The 24,481-nt window shown below is 36.0% G+C and overlaps 2 protein-coding genes and 1 long non-coding RNA gene across 8 annotated transcripts; all 3 read right to left on the minus strand.

Moving 5' to 3' along the window:
• Positions 1-257: 257 nt before the first annotated feature.
• Positions 258-4,173, minus strand: LOC145559866 (uncharacterized). 4 transcript variants are annotated; one of them, XM_081621149.1, is made up of 4 exons: positions 3,985-4,173; positions 2,832-2,914; positions 834-886; positions 258-716 (listed from the first exon to the last, which is right to left on the minus strand). In XM_081621149.1, the coding sequence occupies exons 2-4, from the start codon at positions 2,902-2,904 to the stop codon at positions 504-506; spliced, it is 339 nt and encodes a 112-aa protein (XP_081477275.1). In that variant the 5' UTR covers positions 2,905-2,914; positions 3,985-4,173; the 3' UTR covers positions 258-503. The 4 variants fall into 4 exon arrangements, with proteins under 4 accessions (XP_081477275.1, XP_081477272.1, XP_081477274.1 ...); XM_081621146.1 differs by having other exon boundaries at positions 2,802-2,914; XM_081621148.1 differs by having other exon boundaries at positions 2,832-2,919.
• Positions 4,174-5,325: 1,152 nt separating this feature from the next.
• LOC145559867 (uncharacterized) lies at positions 5,326-8,065 on the minus strand. Of its 2 annotated transcripts, none has more exons than XR_014093010.1 (3): positions 7,954-8,065; positions 6,056-6,114; positions 5,326-5,942 (listed from the first exon to the last, which is right to left on the minus strand). It is a non-coding gene; the product is annotated as an uncharacterized LOC145559867 (long non-coding RNA). The 2 variants fall into 2 exon arrangements; XR_014093009.1 differs by having other exon boundaries at positions 6,056-6,122; positions 7,954-8,044.
• A 6,799-nt stretch (positions 8,066-14,864) lies between these two features.
• On the minus strand, positions 14,865-20,395 carry LOC145558565 (phospholipase A1-IIdelta-like). 2 transcript variants are annotated; one of them, XM_081619843.1, is made up of 4 exons: positions 19,742-20,394; positions 17,748-17,804; positions 16,466-16,525; positions 14,865-15,839 (listed from the first exon to the last, which is right to left on the minus strand). In XM_081619843.1, the coding sequence occupies exons 1-4, from the start codon at positions 20,283-20,285 to the stop codon at positions 15,118-15,120; spliced, it is 1,383 nt and encodes a 460-aa protein (XP_081475969.1). In that variant the 5' UTR covers positions 20,286-20,394; the 3' UTR covers positions 14,865-15,117. The 2 variants fall into 2 exon arrangements, with proteins under 2 accessions (XP_081475969.1, XP_081475970.1); XM_081619844.1 differs by lacking the exon at positions 16,466-16,525 and having other exon boundaries at positions 19,742-20,395.
• Positions 20,396-24,481: the final 4,086 nt, after the last annotated feature.

Here is a 24,481-nt window from a genome sequence, read left to right on the forward strand (position 1 = left end):
AATAGAACTGATTGACTTAGGAAGCATAATTATGCATATTCTGTAGCAAGCTGTGCTTTACATGTAATTGATACATAGGACTAAGTCACTTCTATTTATGTAAAGGACCATTGAATAATCAATCAAATTTTGGAAGATATACTATTCTTTTACTCCGTAATTAAAAAAATCACCAGCTATCAGCCAATTCATTTAATTGAGACGAGAACATATTACTGAAATACTGAATATAAATTTATAGGACTGACTGTGAAAGATTGATTAACGAGTCCAGTAATAACAAGTTTTGAGCATAAGCAAATTAGGTCACCTGATCAACCAGCCATAGGGTTAGTACAGAACATATTTTCATATTGTATCTGAAATAGATGTTACAGTCGAAGAAGATATACATTGGGCATCCGTGAAAAGAATACAAGCATCAAACTACGAGTATCAAACAACACTATGATGGTTTTTTTACCTTTCTTAAGATCAGATGCTAAGCTGATAACTTTCAAAGGTTAAGGCGATCCATCATGGTCAAAGGGACTAGGAGCTGGAGGCGGAGGCTTTGGTTTTGGAATGTAAGGATGTGAAGGAGCGCCATGCTGAATAGGTCCATGTTTTACAGAAGCCTTGGAACGACTTGGGCTCGGATCAACAGGGCGATAGTCTTCCAAGCTCACATCACCATCTGAAATTCCCTGAGCAAACTTGAAACTGTAACTGATTTCCTGCAAAACAGAGAAGTCCATATGTTATTTGTGATTAAAACTAAAATAGCAAGAAACAGCTGCTCAACCAGTCAGAAAACACAGGTTAACAAAGCCGTATACCAAAGAAGTTGTTACCTTCAGATTTCTACTTGCTGTCATTGTCATTTTATTGCTATCGAAAACCATTCCTGAAAAGTTGATATGTTATCATAATGATGAATATAATAAGGCTGATTAGAGGGGCGAAAATGACTACTAGCTAGCAAGGTATATCCAGTTCTGGTGCTTAAATGCCAATTGTTGTTATAACTTTGCAGCCAAAGCACCCATTGGCTTGAAATTAGAGTCCAGGCAACTTAGCTTTGGTGTTGTGATTTGCAAATTCAAGGCGAGCAAACCAAGTGCATCATCAAAAGACTGGTGCACTTTATTTTAATAAGAAAGTTTTCAACCAGATTTTGTCACATCGTGCAAGTTCTGAGACCAACACAAGGCATACATGCAAGTATGAGCTAAATTATCAGAAATGCAAGTTCAGCATATAAACTATATAGGACTCTAAAAGGAACTCAAACACGGGGACAAGTAACTTACACGAATTAGTGCTAACTGCTTTTGAGTGCCCAACATATAAGTGTTATACGAGTACTATGTTTTTAGCCATTGTTCAAGGGCTTTCAGTGAACCCTTGTTGTAGAGTAGAAATTAGAGTGAGTTCTTGTTGTATATGGGAGTTACGTAGGACAGACTTAAGGTGTAATTGAGTCGTTGGTTCATTATAATGGTAAATTCAAGTCAAAATCTGAGCCTAGGATATTTCCCTAGTATATTTTCTCTTGCATATTTGTCAACCCAGCTTTTAAGTTCCTTTCAATTCCGTAAAATCTCACTATCATCAAGTTCAATACTAAAATTCACCCCCCTTCTTATACTACTGCATCCAATTCACGAATTACATATACTTGTAAGTGTTGTTACCCTACACATGAATGTAAGTATTAAACCACTAATATTATTCAAAAGAACCAACGGTTTATGATTCCTCGGGATCTGACTACGGAGTACATCCATGGCCTAGTCATTTATTTGGATGCAAAGTGACTAAAAAAGCAGAGGAGTACTCTTGTGACACAAACTAGTGCAGAAATTCAATAATCTTCAAATGAATTTTTCAACGTAAAAAATATTTAACCGTAGACTAATAACAAGGAATGAAGTCCCCCTTCCCGCATGAAAGAATGATCATTTACAACAAAAACACAAATTACATAAGGTAGTGTTTGGATTCAAGTATTTAATTTCAAATCTGGAATTTGAAATCTGTAATTACTTACATTTAATTCCAAATTATCTGTTTGGGAAACTTGGAATTTCGAGTAAATCATATTTCAAGTTTACTTAGTATGACCATCTCTACTTAATTACCTCTTCCCTTACATTTCTCTATTTTCTCTCTCTTCCTTACATTTCCCCTTCCCATTCTCTTTCCTTCTCTACTATTCATCCTAAATCCCCAAATTATCGACCAAAATTATGGAAAAAATAAGTCCCTAGATCTGCATGTCTTTTGATTTCTCCTTTTGTTAAACTCAATTTTTTCCAGATTTTAGTTTATGAATTTTGACATTATGCTGCCATTGTTGGAAGGTGAAGGTGGCATCTATGAAGGTTGCCGATGCGATGGAGAACGTTTATAGTGGATAAGAGAGAGAAAGTTAGCCATTATTAATGGTGACAAAAGATCGAGTAGTCGGCAACCGTTTTACAATTATTAGGAAAATCAAAATGAGGAAGATAAGTAGAGAATGGATCAAAGAATTTGAAATGCCATCAATTGATATTGAATTTCAAATTCTATAAACTGAACTTGATTATTGAAGGCTAGAATTTCAGTCAAATCCAAATGCAAATTCTCATAATTCCCAAACAGGTTATTTGGGACAAATCCATCATTTGAAATGAAATGATGGTTTCCAAACAAGCCATAAAGTTTTCATTGTGATAGAGCAAAAACTAGTGCTGCAGATAGACAAATGCAGGGCATACTATGAAGGTTCATCTCAAAATCTCCTTATCATGCAAATATGAAGTAAAAGTAGTTACCAGAAACTAGTATAGATCGATTAACTGTACCACTAGAGGAGTTGGATGTCATTAGTAGAACTCCAACAAGCCATAGCGCTATGCAGAAGCCAAAAGCCTGCATTCTGAGTTTACTGCGCTAGAAGATAAACAAAATTAATAAAACTGGGAGTGCAAATACAAAATCATATGTATATGTATATCATTATATACAAAACTTTATAGCATAATTTATGTTCTAACTTTCCACAACCCTCTATCCAATAATAAACATTACGCGTAAATTATATTCTCTTTTTTCCTTTGATAATCAGAAATCCATTATGATGAAAGGAACCACAGCACATTATTAGCAAGGATTTTAACCTACCACACCTAAAATAAACACCCCATGAAGCCGAAGTTAATACATCAACTATCAAATTCAATGCAATACGGTCCATTTTGATAGGAAACAATAAATAGCGGCAATGGTAATGAGTTTATGTCATTTTGTAAACATATTTAATCATGCCCATGTTCGCGGTAATGGCCGTCCACCATCAAGTATCTCTTTGGTTACTTCCTCCATCCCAAAATTACATTCCTACTTCGTCTCTTCATTATATGTGAGGAATAAATGCTAGAAATAGGAGTTCTGCCGCGAAGTCACCAATTTAGATTGTGGTAGTTGATGGTGATGAAAATTTTTGAGGATAAAACAATTTTTGGTATGAAGATACAATACCATGGATGTTAACTCCAGACTTTTCTTACAAATTTTATGTGTTTATTTAGTTATTTATATTTGGTACGATTGAGCCACATAGAAAATTGCATTTAATTCTACGCCATTGCTACAGTTTTATAACAACTTACCCAAACAAGCCACTGAAGATAATCAATCAACAAATTATATCAATGGAGTTAAAAAAATCATTTCACCCTTTATTTTTAGCCAAAATTTGTCACATCATCTCAGTATACAGAGTATAAAACTGAAATTCATCTTTGATAAAAAAGAAAAAAAAAAAAACATACTTTGCATTCACAATTCCTCAACTTGTATTGTTTTTAAAAAAAATCAATTCCTTGATTTCCAATTAAAAGTTATGACTAAAGTATCTCGATTAAAAAGCTAAAACTTTGACCATAATTAATACTCGTATTATTATTAAGTGGGGTATTATTAGATTTGTATTGTACTCTATAAATGATAATTTACCTGTACCCGACGAAAAAACAGCAAAAACCTATGCGCGCTAATCCGCTACAAGTTAGAAGTGGCTAGTAGATGAGCATAGTGGTGGTTAATAAGGGAGGGAATGTAATATGTATTCATGTATTATTGAATGAATTGGAAAATGATAAAAATTGGCAATGAATAGAAGCACAATAATTTGGATTTGGAGTAGCCCATGTGTGAAAGTGACACACGTCTAGGATTGCAGACCTTTCTTTTTCTTCTATATCGTCCATTCGTGGTTTGGGACTAGTGCAATTACAGATGTTGTCGTGTTTCTATGTTTTCAAGACACCATGCAATGGCCTATTCATTTCTCCTTTGGATTCTTTTCTTTCTTTCTTCTATGTTAAAGTATTGTTTTTAATCTTAATGTTTGAATTTCAATTTTTAAGTAAGTAGCAATTTTTTTTACTAAATTAATAAAAACATTTGAGGTACTCTTCAAGGTAAAGGCTACACATTCAAATTATAACTTACTCCATAAGAAATTGTTTCATGAATAAAATACACTTCGTAGTCCGTACTTGTACAATGTTAGTATTTGTGCGATCTATGATTTGTGATTTATAATACTATTTCCGTCCCATAATATAGTTATTGTTTGTGTTTTTCACGGTAGTTAAGAAATAGAAGGAGAAAGTGGATGGATTACATTAATAAAAGTCACAATCATGAACAAAAGTTAGAGAGAGAAAGTGAAAAAAATAGCACAAGACGTGTAAAATTCAAGGGTAAATTAGGAAAAATAATAAATAAAATTAAAAAAAAAAGTAAGGGTAGAAGGGTCTTTACATACTATCCAAAAATAAAAAAAGGAACAATATTTTGAATTTTTAAAACAGAAAAACGGGGTACAAATTCTTAAATGGACCTGGTTCACACTAATTTATTGTGGACCACTAACATTAGAGAAAGTATGTTTGTTTTATTAATAAAAAAAAAGGGGTCACTATAATTAAAAAAAGTCACTATGTTGAAATAAAAATCATTTTGGTAATATATAGGCCTAAGTGGTTATTTTTGTAATGAAATATTTTATATACTGATCAATATGAATAATAAAGGCCACTATGTTAAAATTAGGGTAATAGCGTTGTATTTCAAGTTCACAATATTATTAAACGTTGTAGTAGTTTTAATAAAGGTTACTGTGTTAAAAATAAGGTTACCATGTTAAAAATAATGGTCATTATGTTCAATATAATGTCAATTGCGTGTGTATAGACATCGGATCCACAATAATATTATTGTGGACCAGGTCCACACAAGTCTTTTTGAAAACAGGAACTATATTATGAGACGAAGTGAGTAATTTTTTTTTTTTGTCTATTTCAAAATACTTTGATACAGATTGTATGGCTATCGTCTATCATTACGCCTGATCTACTAGGTACTACATAGTCTGTACTTGTACATTGTTAGGACTTACTATGGAAGATGCCTATGAATGATTAATGAGTCATGTAAATAGTTTTGATCATAAGCATATTAGATAACCTGATCTACCATCCATAGTGTTTTTTCTAGCTGACTCGAGACTACAACGGGAAAACTTAACTCTCTTAGCGAAATTAATACAAGAACTAAACAGGGGAACCATAGTGATATTACAGAAAATATTTTCATATAAATTTTGAAATACTAGTAGATGTTACACTTGAAGGAGATGTACATTCAGCATCCGTGGGAGAAAAAGAATACAGCTAATTAAGCTGACGACTTTCAAAGGTTATGGCGATCCATCATGGACCAGAGGGAATAGGAGCCGGTGGCGAAGGCTTTGGCTTTGGAATGTAAGGATGTGAAGGAGAGCCATGCTCGATAGGTCCATGATCTATAGTAGCCTGACTTGGGCTCGGATCAACAGGGCCATAGTCTTCCAACCTCACATCACCATTTGAATTTCCGCGTGCAAAGTTGAAACCAAATCTGTTTTCCTGCAAAAAACAGGGAAGCACATACTTGTGTTAAACTGTAAAGAGCAAGAAATTGCTAGTTAACCTATAAGAATACACAGGTATCAACGCTGGTATACCAAAGAAATTGTTACCTTCAGTAATCTACTTCTTTTCGTTGTTGTCATTGTATTGCTATCTTCTATCATTACACCTGTAGAACTGATATAATGATGAAAATAATACAGAAACAGGATATGTTGGGTTGAAGTTATCAGAATTAACAATTGTTGTCTTAACATTATGTATTATTGGGGTGGAAATGACTACTAGCAAGGTGTTTCCATCGCTAATGCGTTTTGATATACAGCTATGGCTCGTTGTTTAAAAATTCTGCCGTCAAAATGCCGTTTACTATGGCTTGAAATTAAAGTCCAGGTAACTTAGCTTTGGTGTCATGATTTATAAATTCAAGGCTAGAAAACCAAATGCATCAGTCTTTCAGGGCATCATCAGAATGGTGGTGCACTTTATATTCCGGTGACTAGGAGAACCAAAAAGCCCTAGCGAAAGTGTAATACATCGTGATAAGAACTTAGGAGTGAGTGTGTAACATGTTCATTGTCAATATTGCTACAATAGTCCACACATATTCGTATACCACAAAGAATAAAAGACTTCCTTTACACATCGTCAGGTTTTCACACCATACAGGTTCTGAGACTAACATATTAAGGCAATAATGCAACAATGCAAGTATGCAGCGGAATTAACAGAGCAGTAAATTACAGCATATAACCATACAGGAATCTAGGAGGAACTCAAACAAAATCAGAATTACAATTGGCTTCATCCTATAGGTTCTAGCTTTCCACAACCCTGATAATTAATTACATGCATTTTTTTTTTATTTTTTTTTTACAGTTGATGATTAAATATCCATTATGAATTTATGATGAAAGTAACGTAGCACGTTAATACCAAGGTATTCAGCCTACTACACCTAAAATTACGGAAATATTTATGAAAACTAAGTTTAATACACCACCTCACAAATTCATTCAATTCAATGCAGTATTGTCTCCGTGACTTCGTCCCTTTATTAGATCTCTACTAGCCTTCTAACCCGTGCAATGTACGGGTTGTTTATAGAAAGTTGTATTGAAAGGTAATGATCAAAGAAATACCAATAAATCATTATGGGATGTAATGTGTAATCTAAAATATAATTAAAGAAATTAGATTTTTAGGGCTCTAATTCAAAATGAGGCTTTAAAAAAAGAAGGTGAAGGGACTAAAATTAAAGAGAGAAAAGGAAAATGTTGAATTGAATAGGGGAGATGAATATGAATTGAAGCGTGTATGAGAGAGATGAAAATGTAAGTTTAATGAAAAAATTAAGATAGTGTAATAAAATTTTTTTAAAAAATATATAAGAAGACATGTGGCACATCTAGTGTAAAAGAAGTTAGAAAAGTATAATAGAATGGAGACATGTGTATTTTCCGGTTAGAGTTTTTAAATACTAAGTATATATATAGATTTCTAACATTATTCCTTTTTTTTTTTTTTTTTTTTTTTTTTTTTTTTTTTTTTGAGGCAACATTATTCCTCTTATAATTGAGAGAATTAGAAATCTAATTAGGGGTAGAGGGGAGTACAACACCGATTTTTTTTTTATTTTATTTTATTTTTTTGAATAGATACGGTTTGTTTAGATAGGAACAATAAATGAGGTGTAATTAATAGCAATAACATTAAAGGGTTCCGCAATACATTAGCAATAACAAAATTGATTCAATCATCAAACATAGCTCAAAATCTCACATAATTTTAGAAAGAAAATGCATATTTGATTCAATTATCAGTAAGGCTCATTATTCTTATTTAATTTTTGACAATCATACTTTTCTTTTCTAACAACATAGTCTAATTATAAGCTTTCATAGTCTTAATAATTAGAACCAATAAAGCCTAAACTTACTGCACTAACATTTAATTAAAAAAAAAAACCCATGATATACATGATGATTACAAAAAGAAACTAACTTACCACATAAGCTGCTTGAATGGGGGATACAAGTGTTGGAGGCGCTTTCAGTGAAAAAATGTGTGTGTGTGAGAGAGAGGAGGATTTTGTTTTTGTTGTTGGAAATTAGAGCAGTTAAATGGGTTGGAGTCCCATTAAAAGCCATGACTCCCCCTGTTATAAATACGTAAGATACGTCCAATAGATAAAATGGCACGTCTTTGCCCATCTTTATGATTCACAAACTTTGTTAATCAATTTTGCCATCTCGTCTTTTTTATTATCCTACAAGATGAGTCAGAGTAAAGACGTACACCTGTATGTATCTACAAGATGAGTCAGAGTAAAGACATACACCTGTATGTATCTTAACTCTTTTATCACTATGTTGGTGACCTTGGTGTCAGAGGCAGAGCTACAAAACTTAGCACTGAAAATGGCTCGATGTAATTTTGTTAATTTAGGCCCTAATATCGTTTCTTTAAGGAAAAATATTTTACTAAATTATACATTTTATGATAAAATTGAAGAATAGATTATTGATTAACAAGTTTTCTCTTTACTTTTGTTGGACTATATATTATGTATAGCTAATGGGCCGATGTTATGTTCCACCCTAATCACTTAGGTTGTATATATATATGTGTGTGTATATGCTAATACAAGAGACACAACTCTCTATTCTCTCTATTCACTCTAAATTGACATGGTATCGGAGCTAAAATCAATCTAAACCCTAAACCCTAAATTTTTCTCTAAATTTTTTTTTCTCTAATCTCTAATCATCTCTAATCTCTACTCTCTAATTTCTAAACTCTGAAATTTTTCTATCACTGCTTGCTTGATCGACTACTATGGAGGACGGCAAAATTGATCCATCTTCCCTTTTCTACCTTGGCGCCGGTGACCAGCCTGGTAACCTCATTACCCACGTGGTTTTGAAGTCCGACAACTACCTCGCGTGGTCTAGGGCGATTACTTTGTCTCTGAAATCTCGACGAAAGTATGGGTTCCTTGATGGCACGATTAACAAACCACCAGAAAAGAAGAAACTCCTTGACTGGGATACTGTAAACTCTATGCTTGTTTCTTGGATTTTACGTTCTATTGATCCCAAACTTGCGGCTTCAATCCCTTACTTTGAGGAGGCAAAGAAACTTTGGGACTATTTGGAGAAGCGATTTTGTGAGGCTAGTGGTCTTCGTCTTCAACAATTGCGGACTACGATTGCTAACTGCAAACAATCGAAATCTATGACGGTGGAGGATTATTATACTACTTTGATGGGATACTTTGACGATCTCCTTCGTCTCAAACCACCACATGGGTGTACTTGCGGAAATTGCACTTGTGATGTTGCTGCGAAATATGAATCGGATCGGGAAGAGGAAAAATTGCATCAATTCTTGATTGGAATTGATGATGACAAATATGCATTGGCCCGTACGAATCTTCTTTCACAACAGCCCCCTACGAGTCTTGAACGTGCATATCAAGCTTTTCTACAGGAGGAACGTTCTCGAAATATTACTAGGGAGCGCGCCTCCTCTGATAAAACAGAGGCCCATGTATTTGCTCTGCCTCATGATCGTCGTCCTTACCAGGCTGCTCCTCGTGTTGACAAGACAAAGCTTTATTGTACTCACTGTAAACGTGCGGGACACGAGAATGCAGGGTGTTTCATGCTCCATGGGTATCCCGATTGGTGGGTTGAGAAGTATGGCAAGAAAGGGGGGGCTGTCTCTTCTGGTCAGCAGGGGTCTACGCCCAGCAGAGCCGCTGCCAACGCTCCCTCTGCTGCTCACTCCTCTGCTACTGCTGTTCCTTCCAAACCCACGGCTAAGGCTAATGCCGTGGGTGCTCTTAGTGCTGCTGCTCCTCTGCCCTCGCTGGACACTCTCTCGGCATTGGCAGAGCTTCAACCGGAACATGTTCGTCTTCTTCTAACCATGGCTAATAATCGTCAACAAGATACGATGACGGGTGAGTATCCTTCATAGTCTTGGATCATCGACACCGGCGCTTCTCATCATGTTACACTGGTGCCGAATCTTGTTTACTGGATGTCAAATTCATCTCTCCTTGCCCTGTCGGTCTTCCGGATGGTAGTCAAGCCATAGCAACAAAGGAGGGTCGAGTGGTTTTAGATGATGGAATAATTCTTGAAAACGTGTTATACGTTCCCAAATTAAATTGCAATTTAATTTCCGTCTCTAAAATGATTGATGATTCTACATGTTATGTACAATTTACAAACTCTTCTATGTGCTATACAGGACCAACTCTCGGGGAGCCTGATTGGAGGCGGTGAACGGATAGATGGACTCTACTACTTCCGGCGACTTCCTAAAGTATGTGCGGTGTCAAGTTCGGCGGTTTCGACATTCGAGTTATGGCATCGTCGTATGGGGCATCCGTCGGATAAGATTGTCAAGTTAGTCCCTGTTGTTAGTTCTAGTTCTAGTAACAAATTTTTGAATAAAGCATGTGATGTTTGTCCTCAAGCTAAACAATCCAGAGATAGCTTTCTTAATAGTGATAGTAGAGCTAGCCGAATTTTTGAGATGATTCACTGTGATTTATGGGGGTCATATAAGACACCTTCTACTTGTGGTGCTCATTATTTCTTAACTATTGTTGATGATTTTTCGAGAGGTGTTTGGGTTTATTTATTGAATGATAAAACCAAAGTTTATTCTTCTTTTTGTTCCTTCTTTGCTATGGTAAAATGTCAATTTGATGTTAATGTTAAATATGTACGGAGTGATAATGGAACCGAATTCAAACACATGCTTCCGTATTTTATTGACAATGGCATTTTATTTCAAACCTCTTATGTTGGCACCCCTCAACAAAATGGGCGGGTAGAGCGTAAATATCAACATATTTTAAATGTGAGTCGTGCACTTATGTTTCAAGGCAATTTGCCGATTGATCTTTGGGGTGAATGTGTTCTAGGAGCGGTTTATTTAATTAATCGCACTCCCTCTACTTTATTAGCCAACAAAACTCCATATGAACTTCTATTTGGCAAAGAACCTAATTTTGATGAGTTGCGTGTTTTTGGGTGTCTTTGCTTTGCTCATAACCAAAAAGCAAAGGGTGATAAATTTGCTCCACGGAGTAGAAAGTGTGTGTTTGTAGGCTATCCTAATGGCAGGAAGGGTTGGAAGTTGTATGATTTAGATACCGGTGAAATATTTGTCTCCCGTGATGTTAAATTTTTTGAGAATGAATTTCCGTTTGATAAAAAGGATGAGTCGGTTTCTAATCATGACAATATCAACGAAGAATCTCACGAAAATGTTGGGGTTGATAATGATTTTTTGGATGACTTGGAGTATATTTTGGAAGTGGGTGAGGGGTCGTTAGTACCCGAAAATCAACCCCCCACCCCTGCTCATGCTGCTGACCACACGGCTGCCCATGGGGACAACCCACACCGCAGGCCACCTGCGGTTTCTGCCAGGGACAGCAGCCCCCACCGCAGGCCACCTGCGGCTGCTGCTGCCTCCCCCTCCGCCGAGCCTGCTCCTACAGAGACAGCAGCACCACACTCAGACAGCAGCGCCTCGGCTCCTCATGTGGCTGCTCCGAGTTCCTCTACTTCTACTACAGTGGACCTAGGCCGTGGTCAAAGGCCTAGGCAAGCTCCGGGCTGGCATCAAGACTACGTCGCACATACTATTTCCCTTGACAGTTCATTTATCCCTCCATGTTCACCGTCTACTCCAAGCTCCTCAAGTACTCCTTATCCTTTAGCACATTTTGTGAATTGTAATAAATTTTCTGTGCGCCATCGTGTGTTTATTGCAGCTGTGGATTCGATGGTTGAGCCTCATAACTTTAATGAGGCTATGAAGCATGAAGGTTGGAGGGAGGCCATGGAAAAGGAGATTACTGATCTAGAGAAAAATGGAACACGGGTGATGGAAGAGTTACCTCCGGGAAAGAAAGCATTGGGGTGTCGTTGAGTGTACAAGGTCAAGCTTAATTCCGATGGCACTATTGAAAGGTTGAAGGCTCGTCTCGTTATATTTGGTAATCATCAGGTTGAGGGTATCGATTATAACGAGACTTTTGCTCCTGTGGCAAAAATGGTTACTGTTCGTGCTTTTCTTGCGGTGGCCTCTGCGAAAAATTGGGAATTGCACCAAATGGATGTTCATAATGCCTTTCTACATGGTGACCTTGATGAGGAGGTTTATATGAAGCTTCCACCTGGTTTTCATGGTTCTCAGTCTGGGTTGGTTTGTCGTCTTCTCAAGTCCTTATATGGGTTACGGCAAGCACCTCGTTGTTGGTTCTCTATGTTGGCCACTTCTCTGAAAAGGTACGGTTTTATTCAATCGTACTCTGATTACTCTCTTTTTACTCTGCAATCTGGGGCTATTCAACTTAGTGTTCTGGTGTATGTTGATGATTTAATTATTTTTGGGAATGATTCTTCTGCAATTTCTTCATTCAAATCTTATTTGAGTGAATGTTTTCATATGAAAGATTTGGGTGTGTTGAAATACTTTCTTGGTATTGAGGTTGCACGTAGTCCGGAGGGCATATTTTTATGTCAACGGAAATATACTCTTGATATTATTGCAGAGACTGGTTTGCTAGGAGCACGTCCTGCAGGTACTCCTATTGAGCAGAATCATACTCTTGCTAAATCAGAGTCCTCTTTCTTCTCTGATCCTGAAATGTATCGTTGTCTTGTGGGTCGCTTGATTTATTTATCTTTCACAAGACCTGATTGGGCCTATGCGGTTCATATTCTGTCTCAATTTATGCAACAACCCCGTCAGGATCATTGGGAGGCTGTACTTCGTACGGTGCGTTACTTGAAGGGATGTCCGGGTCAGGGAATCCTTTTGAGCTCTGATTGTGATCTTCATCTAACTGGTTGGTGTGACTCGGATTGGGCTAGTTTTCCTCTCACGAGACGTTCTATTTCTGGTTGGTTGGTGTTTCTTGGTGTTTCCCCTATATCTTGGAAGACTAAGAAGCAGGACACTGTGGCTAAGTCTTCTGCTGAGGCCGAATTTCGTTCAATGTCTAAAACCACTGAGGAGTTGAAGTGGTTGAAGGCTCTACTTCTGAGTTTGGGTGTCGCGCATCCCCGCGTAATGAGTTTATTTTGTGATAGTCAATCGGCATTGTATATTGCACGGAATCCGGTCTTCCATGAGCGTACTAAGCACATTGAGGTTGATTGTTATTATCTCCGTGATGCGATTCAGGATGGTATTATTAGTCCGTCGTATGTGAAAACGACGGATCAACTTGCAGATATTTTCACAAAGGCTTTGAACAAGCAACAATTCATGTATTTACTTGGCAAGTTGGGCATTTGTGATTTGCATGCTCCAACTTGAGGGGGGTGTTGGACTATATATTATGTATAGCTAATGGGTCGGTGTTATGTTCCACCCTAATCACTTAGGTTGTATATATATATGTGTGTATATGCTAATACAAGAGACACAACTCTCTATTCTCTCTATTCACTCTAAATTGACAACTTTGTATAAGTAAATTTCAAATATTAAGGCCCTTTAATATCAATTTCACTTAGAGTTTTGTGCAATCGATCATTCTATTCATGCTCATAAGCACCCCTGCTTGGTGTGGCCTGGCCGCAATTCGCAGCTTATTTTGTTTCCTAAATTATTTTATCACTATTGAAAATTGAAATACTTTTATTAAAAAAAAACCGTTTAATGGACGTTAGTATTTATTACAAGGATACAAGGTAGTTGGCGGCATTGATTTAACTTCAAACTTTGTAAGACTGAAGGAACTCAATGAAGCCGTAACACGGTAACAGTGTTACCTATATATGGATTTGTGAGCTATGTATTCCAATTTTTAGCAAGTACAGTTGTGTAGGGATGAGTATTATTGAACTACATTTTTTTTTTGGTTGGAGATGCACGCGTACCAGTATGCACCAACGTGGCTCCGCCGCTACGGCTGTGCTTGGTGTGAAGCTAGTGAGAAGACTAGGCTTTGGTTATTGATAATAGTCTAAAGGGATAGATTAATTATACTTCTTCCATTTTGTAAGTATATCTTTGTTCACATAATAAATATCCAACATAACATTACTTCTAATATCCCCAACACAAGCAGAAGCTATTGCAACACTCAAAGCTGTTAAGAATCCTAATCTCGCTGGAAAAAGCATCACCATTCTCACTGACTCCTTGGAGCTCGTAAGAGCTTATGAAGACGGAAGCAACGCGAAAAGGGAGGTAAAGCAAGTGGTGGAACAACTCAAGTCTTACACTAGGATTTTTACCTGTTTTTCAATTAAGAAAGTAAAGAGATGTAAAGTAGCAGAGGCCGATAACCTTGCCGTTGCAGCAAGGAAGGGTAGCTAGTTTGCATCTCTCATGTTTTGCTTATTTGATTGTAAAAAAAAAAAAAAAAAAAAAAAAAAAAAAAAAAAAAAAAAAAAAAAAAATTACTTCTAAAACTTGATTTTATAGAGTTGTGTTTGAATCACATGGATAATTTAGTTTTTTTTTTACCTTTTTTTTTTCTCTTCCTTTATCTACTAACCAAAAAAAGTGTATCGAGCCTCTACGATGTAATAATACAATAATGTAAGAAGTATATAAAACTTAATCTCAATTATAAATTCTATCTAGATGAAGTAACATCAGAGCACCGCAATAACTTAAACCAAAAACGCATCTACAATGCAAGAATTAAAGGTTTGCGATTGAGGCCTAATATCATTTTCAAATAGATCAAAATAGAAATTAAGTATCCTTCAAAAAAAAAAAAAAAATAGTACGGTGCTAACAAACGTCCCAATAAGTTCAAATAAATCAAGAGCAAGGCAGTTGCCTTTATATGGATACCATGATCTCACTTCTTGACTTAGAGGAGATTAGTACTTAACACTTAGATATATGATCTAGTTGGAATCGATCTAAAGTCAAGAGGTGAGATCATGGTATTCATTTGAGATATCTAATTTGCTTTTAATTTTAACTACTCTATTAAGGTAGTTGGTACAGTCGCAAAAAAAATTTTAAAATACAATTGCATACAAATAAATCTAGTTACAACAAAAGAAAGAACCAAATAAAATAAATGTTATACAACCATCCAAATACCAAAAAAAAAAAATTGTACACTATTCAATTCTAAAAAGTAAGTAATCATCAAGCAAAAATAATGTACTTAATCAAATTCTGGAGCAGGAACTTCCTCTGGACTATCCAAAACCCAATCTCCATCCTCATTCAATATCATGCCTTTGTTCTTTTCAACCCACCAAGATGGAGGCACTAAACATTCCTCCTTAAGAAAATCACATGATTTATTCACTAATGCAATACTTCGCTTAATTACGAGCTTAAACTCTTCCTTAACCCCTTGCCAACCATTCACAACATGTAATATAGCTTGCAAGTTATGCCAATCACTAGGATTTTTCGAGTCTTTAAGAAAACTCGATTTCCTCGTATCAATCTCTAGGTCGATACCTATATTTACGTACCCCAAAAGTTTAAAAGGATAAAGAGGGATCAAATCGATCACATTTCTAACATGAAGGACCTTAAGATTAGTGTATGAATCAAATCTTTTCTTGAAGGCCTTGTTACCGACTTTTGGACATCCGAACACAATAGCCGAAACCGGGATCTCCTTGGTTAGATTCTCAACAACATCGAAAGCACTTACGACTGATAGTGTTGCACCTAAACTATGGCCGGCGAATGTAATGCTAATGTCTTCGTCTTTGTATTGATCAATAAGTTGTTTAAGCTTAGTCAAAAGTTGTGTCCTTGCACTTAGTTTTGTAAAGGGAGATTTTGGATCCTCGGATGTGTATATTGTGAGCCAACCTTCCATGATTTTTGGTTGATCGTCTTCATCATCGTCTTTGTTATCAGCATTGTCTAATAAAATATAAGATAGAAACAAAATAATCAAATCAAATAATCTAATATTCTTTAACAATGTGACTAACATTTTTATGTGCATTAATGGTACGTTTGAAAAACATTTATAAATTAAGAACATTGTAATAAATGTTGTATCTTATATTCTGTTATTTATTAAAGATTTTTCATAATCAAAGTTTCTCTCTCCACAAATCATGAATTTCAATGAAACAAGCAAAAAGGAACGAAAGGAAAAGGGACAAAGGAGTAAAAACAAAAGCATTGTCATATACTCATATGAGTTATTGTAGACATTTGGGTTATTTGGTAGGTAAAGATGAAGGGTCCTATCAAGCTGGAATTTCTAATAATTAACCTGACCCACGTTAGCGGGTTAGACAATTTGAAAGGATGGGGAAAATAAGGGAACTCCACCTCCAAATTGTCACTAGTGAGGATTGAACCTCCAACCTCATGGTTGGAAGGTGCTCTCCTTTTCTACTAGACCAAGCTTATTTTGGTAGCATATTTCACTTATATATTAATCATCATCTTTTGATCTTATTTTTATTATAGACTACACTAGTACACTATATTGTAAAATTATGTGAAATTTCAACGCTATTAAGTTAATATTATACCTGGATTTTTCTTAAAAGTTGGTTGACAACATGACAAGATCCATGAAGGAAAAATTGTTCCTGCCAATAGGATGGTAAAGGTGTTAACATTTTGTAGTTGAAGTCATTTAAAACCACGATAGTGTATGTCATGATTTAATGATATATTGAAAGGAAAAATTGCTTTGAACTTTGCCCCATCCGCCGAAATTAATCCCAACTTTTGTTTATTATCTATTGCACCGAACTTTGGGGGTATTAATTTTCGTTGCACCCAACAGGTCAGCCAACCTGATGTAGCAGGTTACCTAGACACGTGTCAACACGTGATAGGTCCAAAAAAAAAGAAAAAAAAAAGAAAAACAAAAATTAAAAAAAAACCTACCAAACCCAGCCCCCTACCCTTTCCCGGAAAACACCACACCCCACCCCCACCCCCACCCCGCCGGAATTTCGGCCCCATCCCCGAAAACCCCTCCCCCCGCCATCGAAAACCGCCGCCCAGCCACCCCACCCCTTCCCCCACCCCCGAAAACCCCTCCCCCACCCCCAAAAACCCATCCCTTGCATCGAACACCACCCTTAAAACCCCAGATCCGCCGCCCAGCACTCCCCCTTCCCTCGAAATTCACCCATTTCCTTCCCCACCCCCGAAAACCCCTCCCCCGTTGCCGGAAAACGGCGCCCATCCCTCCCTCACCCTCGAAATTCATCCCTTTCCCTTCCCCCACCCTCAATTTCACCCCCTTCCCACGAAAACGGCACCCCCTTTCCCCGTCAATTAGCCAAGAAAACAACTATGCTAAGGTTGTTTCCGGGGTCTGGGATGGGTGGTGGAGGAAGGCCGGTGGTTTTTAGTGGAAGTCGGGGGTTGTTCGACCGTTTTCCGGTGAAACTAAGGGTCGGGGTTAGGGTGAACGGCGATTGAGGGTGGTGGTGGTGGTGGAGGTGGCTGTGCGTGGGTTTTTTTTTTAATTTGTTTTTTTTTTTAAGCCTATCATGATGCGACACGTGTGCAATTAATCACAAGTCAACAATGTTTACCTGATTAACCGGTTGCAAGTCTTTTGGGTGCAATAGAAATTAATATCCCCCAAAGTTCGGTGCAATAGATAATAAACGAAAGTTGGGATTAATTTCGGCGGATGGGGCAAAGTTCAGATTAATGGGAGCAATTTTTCCTATATTGAAATCATAAGTTATTATGATAGTTACTCAAAGAATAAAGTTGGAAATAGAAGAGAACTAAGACAATTAAACTCTGTTTTATCAAAGAATGATCTACTAGAGATAATATATATACCAGTCCCCTCGTTTTTTGTTGGTTCTGTTGAATCCACTAATTTGGATGGTAAATCTTCTGCAATTCCATAAAACAATAATGTTACAAATGTAATAATTAAAGCATGTACAAGTGCACAACTATAAGATTTTAAATTTCTACAGAGTAACATTTATTGTTTGTACAAGAAGTAAGCTAAGGGGTAGACAATGTTACAAGATGATGGGTCAAAAAAAGAAAAAAGTGTTACAAAATGAGTGAGTGCAAGAAAAAAAAAAAGAAAAAAAAAAGTAAATACAGTTAAAAAATGAGTAAATTTAATTATGAGTGGGTGTTGTTAAAAAAAATTATTATCACAGAAATAGTAAAAATATATGGTGACAAATAGGGCTTAGTTTGAGTCCAAAAGGCTTATAACAAAATACGGAGTACTACTTATTTGGAGTACGAATTGAAAACTCGAGTACGAATTGAAAACTCCAAATACAATTATCTACTTTATGTTGACCCCTTTACAAAAACGTGTGTATTTAAATTATCTCTCGAAGTCCCAAAAACAATTAGAAGATTATCCTAGAATCACCTTTTTTTTTTTTGAAAGAATCCTAGAATCACCTACAATTAAAGTTATAATTTGAAGTTTATCAAAATAATAAAAGTTATATTTTGAAAATGACGTGTCATTACATCATATGGTATCTATACTATATATTAAAAGGTGTTTTTAAGAACGTCGATGTGATCGAACTCTCAAGCTCTTATAACAAGAATAACCATTTCACCATCTAAGCCAATTATCAAGTATGTTATCAATATGTAAAAAAAATTATGTAAGTGCAAACCACAAGATTCAATTAAAATAAAATATACAATAAAAAATCAATTTTAGTTTGACAATGATAATTACAATTTTAAAAAGCCTTTTAAAAAATTTATTGATTGCACGTCTACAACAGTAGCAACCCGGGGTAACGTCCGGGCTACTCACTAGTTCAATTTTAAAAAGTGTCACTTAATTTAGCTAAAGCCACAATCCTATTTAAGTGTCAGCCCGTCTTGTATGTGGCTTGCCACATCGTGTGTGGCCACTTATAAAAGAACAAAGTAAACCATGTAACACTGATAAAGTAACCCCTATAATACTGACTGAGTAACCTCTATAACACTGACAAAGTAACCTTGTAACACTGACAAAGTAACCCTTTTAACACTGAGCAAGTAACCCCTAGTACACGAAGTAACTCCTGCCACACAATGTGGCCAGCCACATATAAGACTTTGTGTAAATTTTTATATGTAGCTCTTATCATCTTATATGTATTGTTTTCTTATTTTTTATTTTAGCCAATGTTTTTTAACTATTCCAAGATCGCAAATAAGAAACAATAACTTAAACAAATACTTCCTTCATTTTCAAATACTTGCTTCATTTCTATTTTTTGCACTATTCATTTATCTTATTTTGACCAATGTTTGTGATTTATACTCCCTCCGTTTTTAAATACTTGCTCCACTTTCCTTTTTCGGCCGGTTTTAAATACTTGCTCCATTTCCTTTTTTATAAAGCATTTACAATATTTAATTCATTACTCACACTTAGTGGACCCAACATAATACTTTTTCTCCTCCTATTCTTCCACTAATTTTGTTTTTTACAATTTTTTATTTTCTCAACTATCCCACTACCTTCATATTTTATTACTTTATTTAATTTCTCCTAAAACTCCGCGCATGGATAAATGAAAGTATTTAAAAATGGAGAGAGTACATAAGAAAAAAAATATAGTATTGTGGGTAATTGTTGGAACCATCTCAATGAATAGATTATTAATTTTCAATTGTTAGAATTTATATTTATTGATCATTAAAGATATTAGTAACCAAAGATTAATATCGGCATGCGTGTCCAATAGAAATGGAGCAAATATTTAAAAACGAAGGGAGTGCAAAGTAATTAAATTAAAACAAACTTTTAAAAACAGGAAATTAAAGTAGCACAATTAAAAAACTCATACCAGCAGGAACACCATCATCATCTTGATCACTTAGCAAAGGTTTAGCAGACTGAAGTTTAGCACCAAGAACATCAACCCACTCATAATCTCTAATAGTCCCTCTCCAAGCCACATAAATCTCCCTCCTTCCACTCTCCTTACTCACCTCATCATTCGATACGACGACGTATCCAATCCAATTGGACTCCCTATCCCACTTCTCACGTGATCTCGACCTCAGCAGAAACGCCTCAGGCACACCAACACGTGCAGTGGCATACAAAAACCCAACAACCTGAAATTTATCAGCACCACCAGGAAAACAGGTCTTCTGTAAGAGGTCTGACTTAGCGTAGCGACTGGCACCGCAGTAGGCGGAGTTAGGGTCGTTGATGAAGGAGTCGTAGGTAACCTGACAGAAGTCGCCACAACGAAGGATCAGACGACGGAGATCGTCGTTGAGTGGGTCTAGAAGACCTTCCCAGTTGTTGGACCCTGTGAGATGGTTCCATGTTGGACCTCCTTGTGAGAGTCCTAGCTCTGGTAAGTCTGATTCGGATGCCATTGTGATGGATCAGATGAGAAATATATGAGAAATATGAATATGATGAGTTTTGAGTGATGGAGGTTCTTTTTTTTTAAGAAAAAGCTTGGATTTGTTTTGGATTGGGTAAGGCACTAAAGGAGTAAGTGAAGTGTGTGGAATTGTTGAAAAGTTGGGTGCATTATTGTTTAATTTGTCGGAATGTTGGACAATAATTATTAGAAAGTACGTTTTAGAATAATTACTACTCTTTTTTTTTTAATTGTTTTTGATTAATTGCAACTTTTTTAAAAAATCGAGTATATAATAAATATTGCATATCCATTGTGAAGCTGCCGTAAAGTGAATAAAAGTAATCTTTAAAATGAATAAAAGTTACCCAAAATGTATAAAAATGTCACCCGCCCTATACATGCAAATGATGCAATACATGTTGAATGACTAAAAATCAAATAGAGTTTTTCTAAGCTATACCCCTAAAGTATTCGAGTTTCTAAGGTGTACTCATGCTTTTTAAAGGTTCTAAGTTGTGCCCCTTAACTCACTACTATTAATGAATGGTACCCTCCTTGGGACTTCCACCCCTAGTAGAAAAAACATTATGGGAAGCGGTTCAAACCCCCAAATGGGAAGCGGTTCTGAACCGCATGGGTTTAGGGGGCTTGCCAATTGCCAAGCAAATGGCAAGCGGTTCAGAACCGCTTCCCATTTGGGGAGAATGGCAAGCGGTTTGGCGCCAAAACCGCTTCCCATTTGTAATTTTTTTTTTATTTTTATTTTAATATATATAATAATTAATAATAATAATATTATTAGTGACCTGTTTTGAGAAGCACATTATTCCAGTTTTTTAAAAATTATTATTATTAGTAATATTATTATTAATTAATAATATTATATTAATTAATATTAATAAATAATAATTAATTAAAAATATTACAAATTTTGGAATAATAATAATTCAATAACAATAAAATGCATTATAATAATAACATATATAAAACTCATAAATAATGTATAGTACTAATTACAAATAAGTAATATAATGTACATATGGATTTACGTACTATATATAAAAATAAAAAAGATACGGTAACAACTAAATATTAATATTGTTCATAAAAAAAAAATAAATAAATAAAACTCAATCCAAGTCATTATCTAACTAACACATATATATTATATATTCTACCTAGATGCCATCAAATGTCACAAAAAAAGCCCACATGTCGCGAATTTCATCAACCTCTTCCTTTGTCAAAGGGCCTTCCCTTTTACAAACCTTTGAAAACAAAACAATACCAAACATTAAACATCATTCATATATATTACATAAAATTCAAACTAATAATTCAAAATAATAATGTATATATGTTAAATATTTCAAACATCATTCTAACTTGCCCGATTTAGCACTCAACTAAGTTTTAGGACGGCTTTTACCCAAAATCGCCTATTTCACTACTACTTTGCCCGGTTTCTACATTTCTTATCTAATGAGCTATTTATCTATCATAATATGTCAATTACAACTAATATTTGGTGTCTAATGTTTGAAATCATAGCAAATTAGCATTATTCTAAGTTTTAGGACGGCTTTTACTCGAAATCGCCTATTTCACTACTACTTTGCCCGTTTTCGACATTTCTTATCTAATGAGCTATTTATCTATCATAACATGTCAATTACAACTAGTCTTTGGTGTCTAATGTTTGAAATCATAGCAAATTAGCATTATTCTAAGTTTTAGGACGGCTTTTACCCGAAATCGCCTATTTCACTACTACTTTGCCCGTTTTCTACATTTCTTATCTAATGAGCTATTTATCTATCATAACATGTCAATTACAACTAGTCTTTGGTGTCTAATGTTTGAAATCATAGCAAATTAGCATTATTCTAAGTTTTAGGACGGCTTTTACCCGAAATCGCCTATTTCACTACTACTTTGCCCGTTTTCTACATTTCTTATCTAATGAGCTATTTATCTATCATAACATGTCAATTACATCTAGTATTAGGTGTATAATGTTTTAAATCATAGCAAAAGATCATTTTACTCAGTTTTAGGACGACATTTACCCAAAATCGCCTTTTCCACTTCTACTTGCCCATTTTTTATATTTTTTTCCGTTTGGAATTTTTTTTCACAAATATTGTCCATAATACACTAACAATGCAAGTACGCAAAAATTACACAAAGTTGCATGAACGGCTTGGTTTCATGAACGGATGCTGCCTGGGCTGCTGCAGTAGCTGCCTTGGCAGCTGCCTGGTGGCTGCTGCAGCTGCCTGGTGGCTGCTGCAGCTGCCTGTGAAGCTACCTGGTGGCTGCTGCAGCTGCCTGTGCAGCTCCTAGGCTGCTGCTGCAGCTGCCAGGTGGCTGCTGCGGCTGCTTGTGCAGCTGCCTAGGCTGCTGCTGCTGGTGCCTAAGCAGCTGCCTAGGCTGCTGTTGCGGTTGCCTGGCAGCTGTTGCAGTTTGGTGGCTGGCTGCTTGCAGCTGCCAAGCATAACCCGAGGCTGTTGCCTCGGGTGCTGTAGTTGCCTCGGGTGCTCACTTTCCTAATTTCTTCATTTCTTACCTAATGAGCAGTTTCTTTATCATAACATGTCAATTATAACTAGTCTTAGGTGTCTAATGTTTGAAATCATTGCAAATTAGCATTCTACTAAGTTTTAGGACGGCTTTTACCCGAAATCGCCTATTTCACTACTACGTTGCCCGATTTCTACATTTCTTATCTAATGAGCAATTTCTTTATCATAACATGTCAATTATAACTAATCTTAGGTGTCTAATGTTTGAAATCATAGCAAATTAGCATTATACTTAGTTTTAGAACGACTTTTACCCGAAATCGAACCGGAAAAAAGTAAAAACAAGTACCTCCTCAATGTGTTGGGCTTCAGTGCACCTATTGACTACGTCATTCATAAACCTCATCACGTAGAGGGCACAGTCAACGTCGTTGTCTTGTTGCGCACACTAAAATGACACAATGTTAAAATAGTCATGCATAGCCAAAACTCAAGGCAATTTTTTTTAAAAAATCAATATATCGAGGCTTTACCTTCGCATATTTCCACGTGGGACCCGCAACCGAACGACAATTCAACTTCTTCATAACACTTCAAAAAAATAAAAAACAAACGATTTAGGAACATAGTCACTCAATCACTTAAGTGATGATACAAAACAATATATAGGAAGCGGTATGTACCTATTCAATAGGTTATTCACTAGCAACTTCCTTGGTGGCCATATACGAGTCGAGTCAAAGTAGTAGATTGTGTTATTGGAAACACAAAAATCACCATAAGGCTCCAATGTAGACTACATGTATATTAAAGCAAATATCATATAAATCAATTGTTATGCGTCAACATCTATACTTAACAAACAAACTAAGAGTGATATATTTACACTTAACAAACAAACTTCGGTAACCACATTATCATTAATAGGTGGGGCAGTTTCAGCTATACGCTCAAATTCATCAAGCTTATGTTGGAACTGGTCATAAGCTTGGTCTTCCGGTTCCCCCATATCCGTCTCCTTATTAACATCATACAACTCGTCCCCAGAATCATCATCTATATCCTCATCAGAATGAAGGTTCTCATCAGGATCCATGATATGTGCACACCTACAGTAAACAAGCAAAGCATGTTGTTAGTCATCAGTAATGGCAATCAATTTTGAGGCACGATGAAAGACAAACACTTACCCAACTTCTTTGGTTTCATAACAAATTCACATATAATCCTCTAAACAATTCATATATTTAGTGAATATTACATGCTTATACGTTGAAAATACAAAAAAATAAAACACTTCCCGAAATAAAAACAAACTTTTTGGAGCATAAGATATTTAGTAAATAAAACATGCATTAATAAAAGTACCTCATTCGTGTATTCCCTCATTGTGGTCAGATCGAATATAAGTAGCAGCATCATCTACATCAGTTGCTACATCAAGTGTAGGAGCAGTGAAAGGGGGAGAATCATCAAATGCATCATATTCTTCCTCGTCCTCAACCTCTCCAACCCCTAAAATTCTCCTTTTGCCAGACAGGACGATGGACCATCTTGGATCGGACGGGTCAGTTACATAGAACACTTGCTTAGCTTGAGATGCAAGGATGAATGGTTCAAGACTATCCCGCAAGTGGCCAAGATCTACAAGAGTGAAGTCATCATTTCTTACGTTGCG

This window comes from Chenopodium album, chromosome 9 (genome assembly GCF_948465745.1).
Source record: "Chenopodium album chromosome 9, dcCheAlbu1.1, whole genome shotgun sequence".
NCBI classification, from domain to species: domain Eukaryota; kingdom Viridiplantae; phylum Streptophyta; class Magnoliopsida; order Caryophyllales; family Amaranthaceae; genus Chenopodium; species Chenopodium album.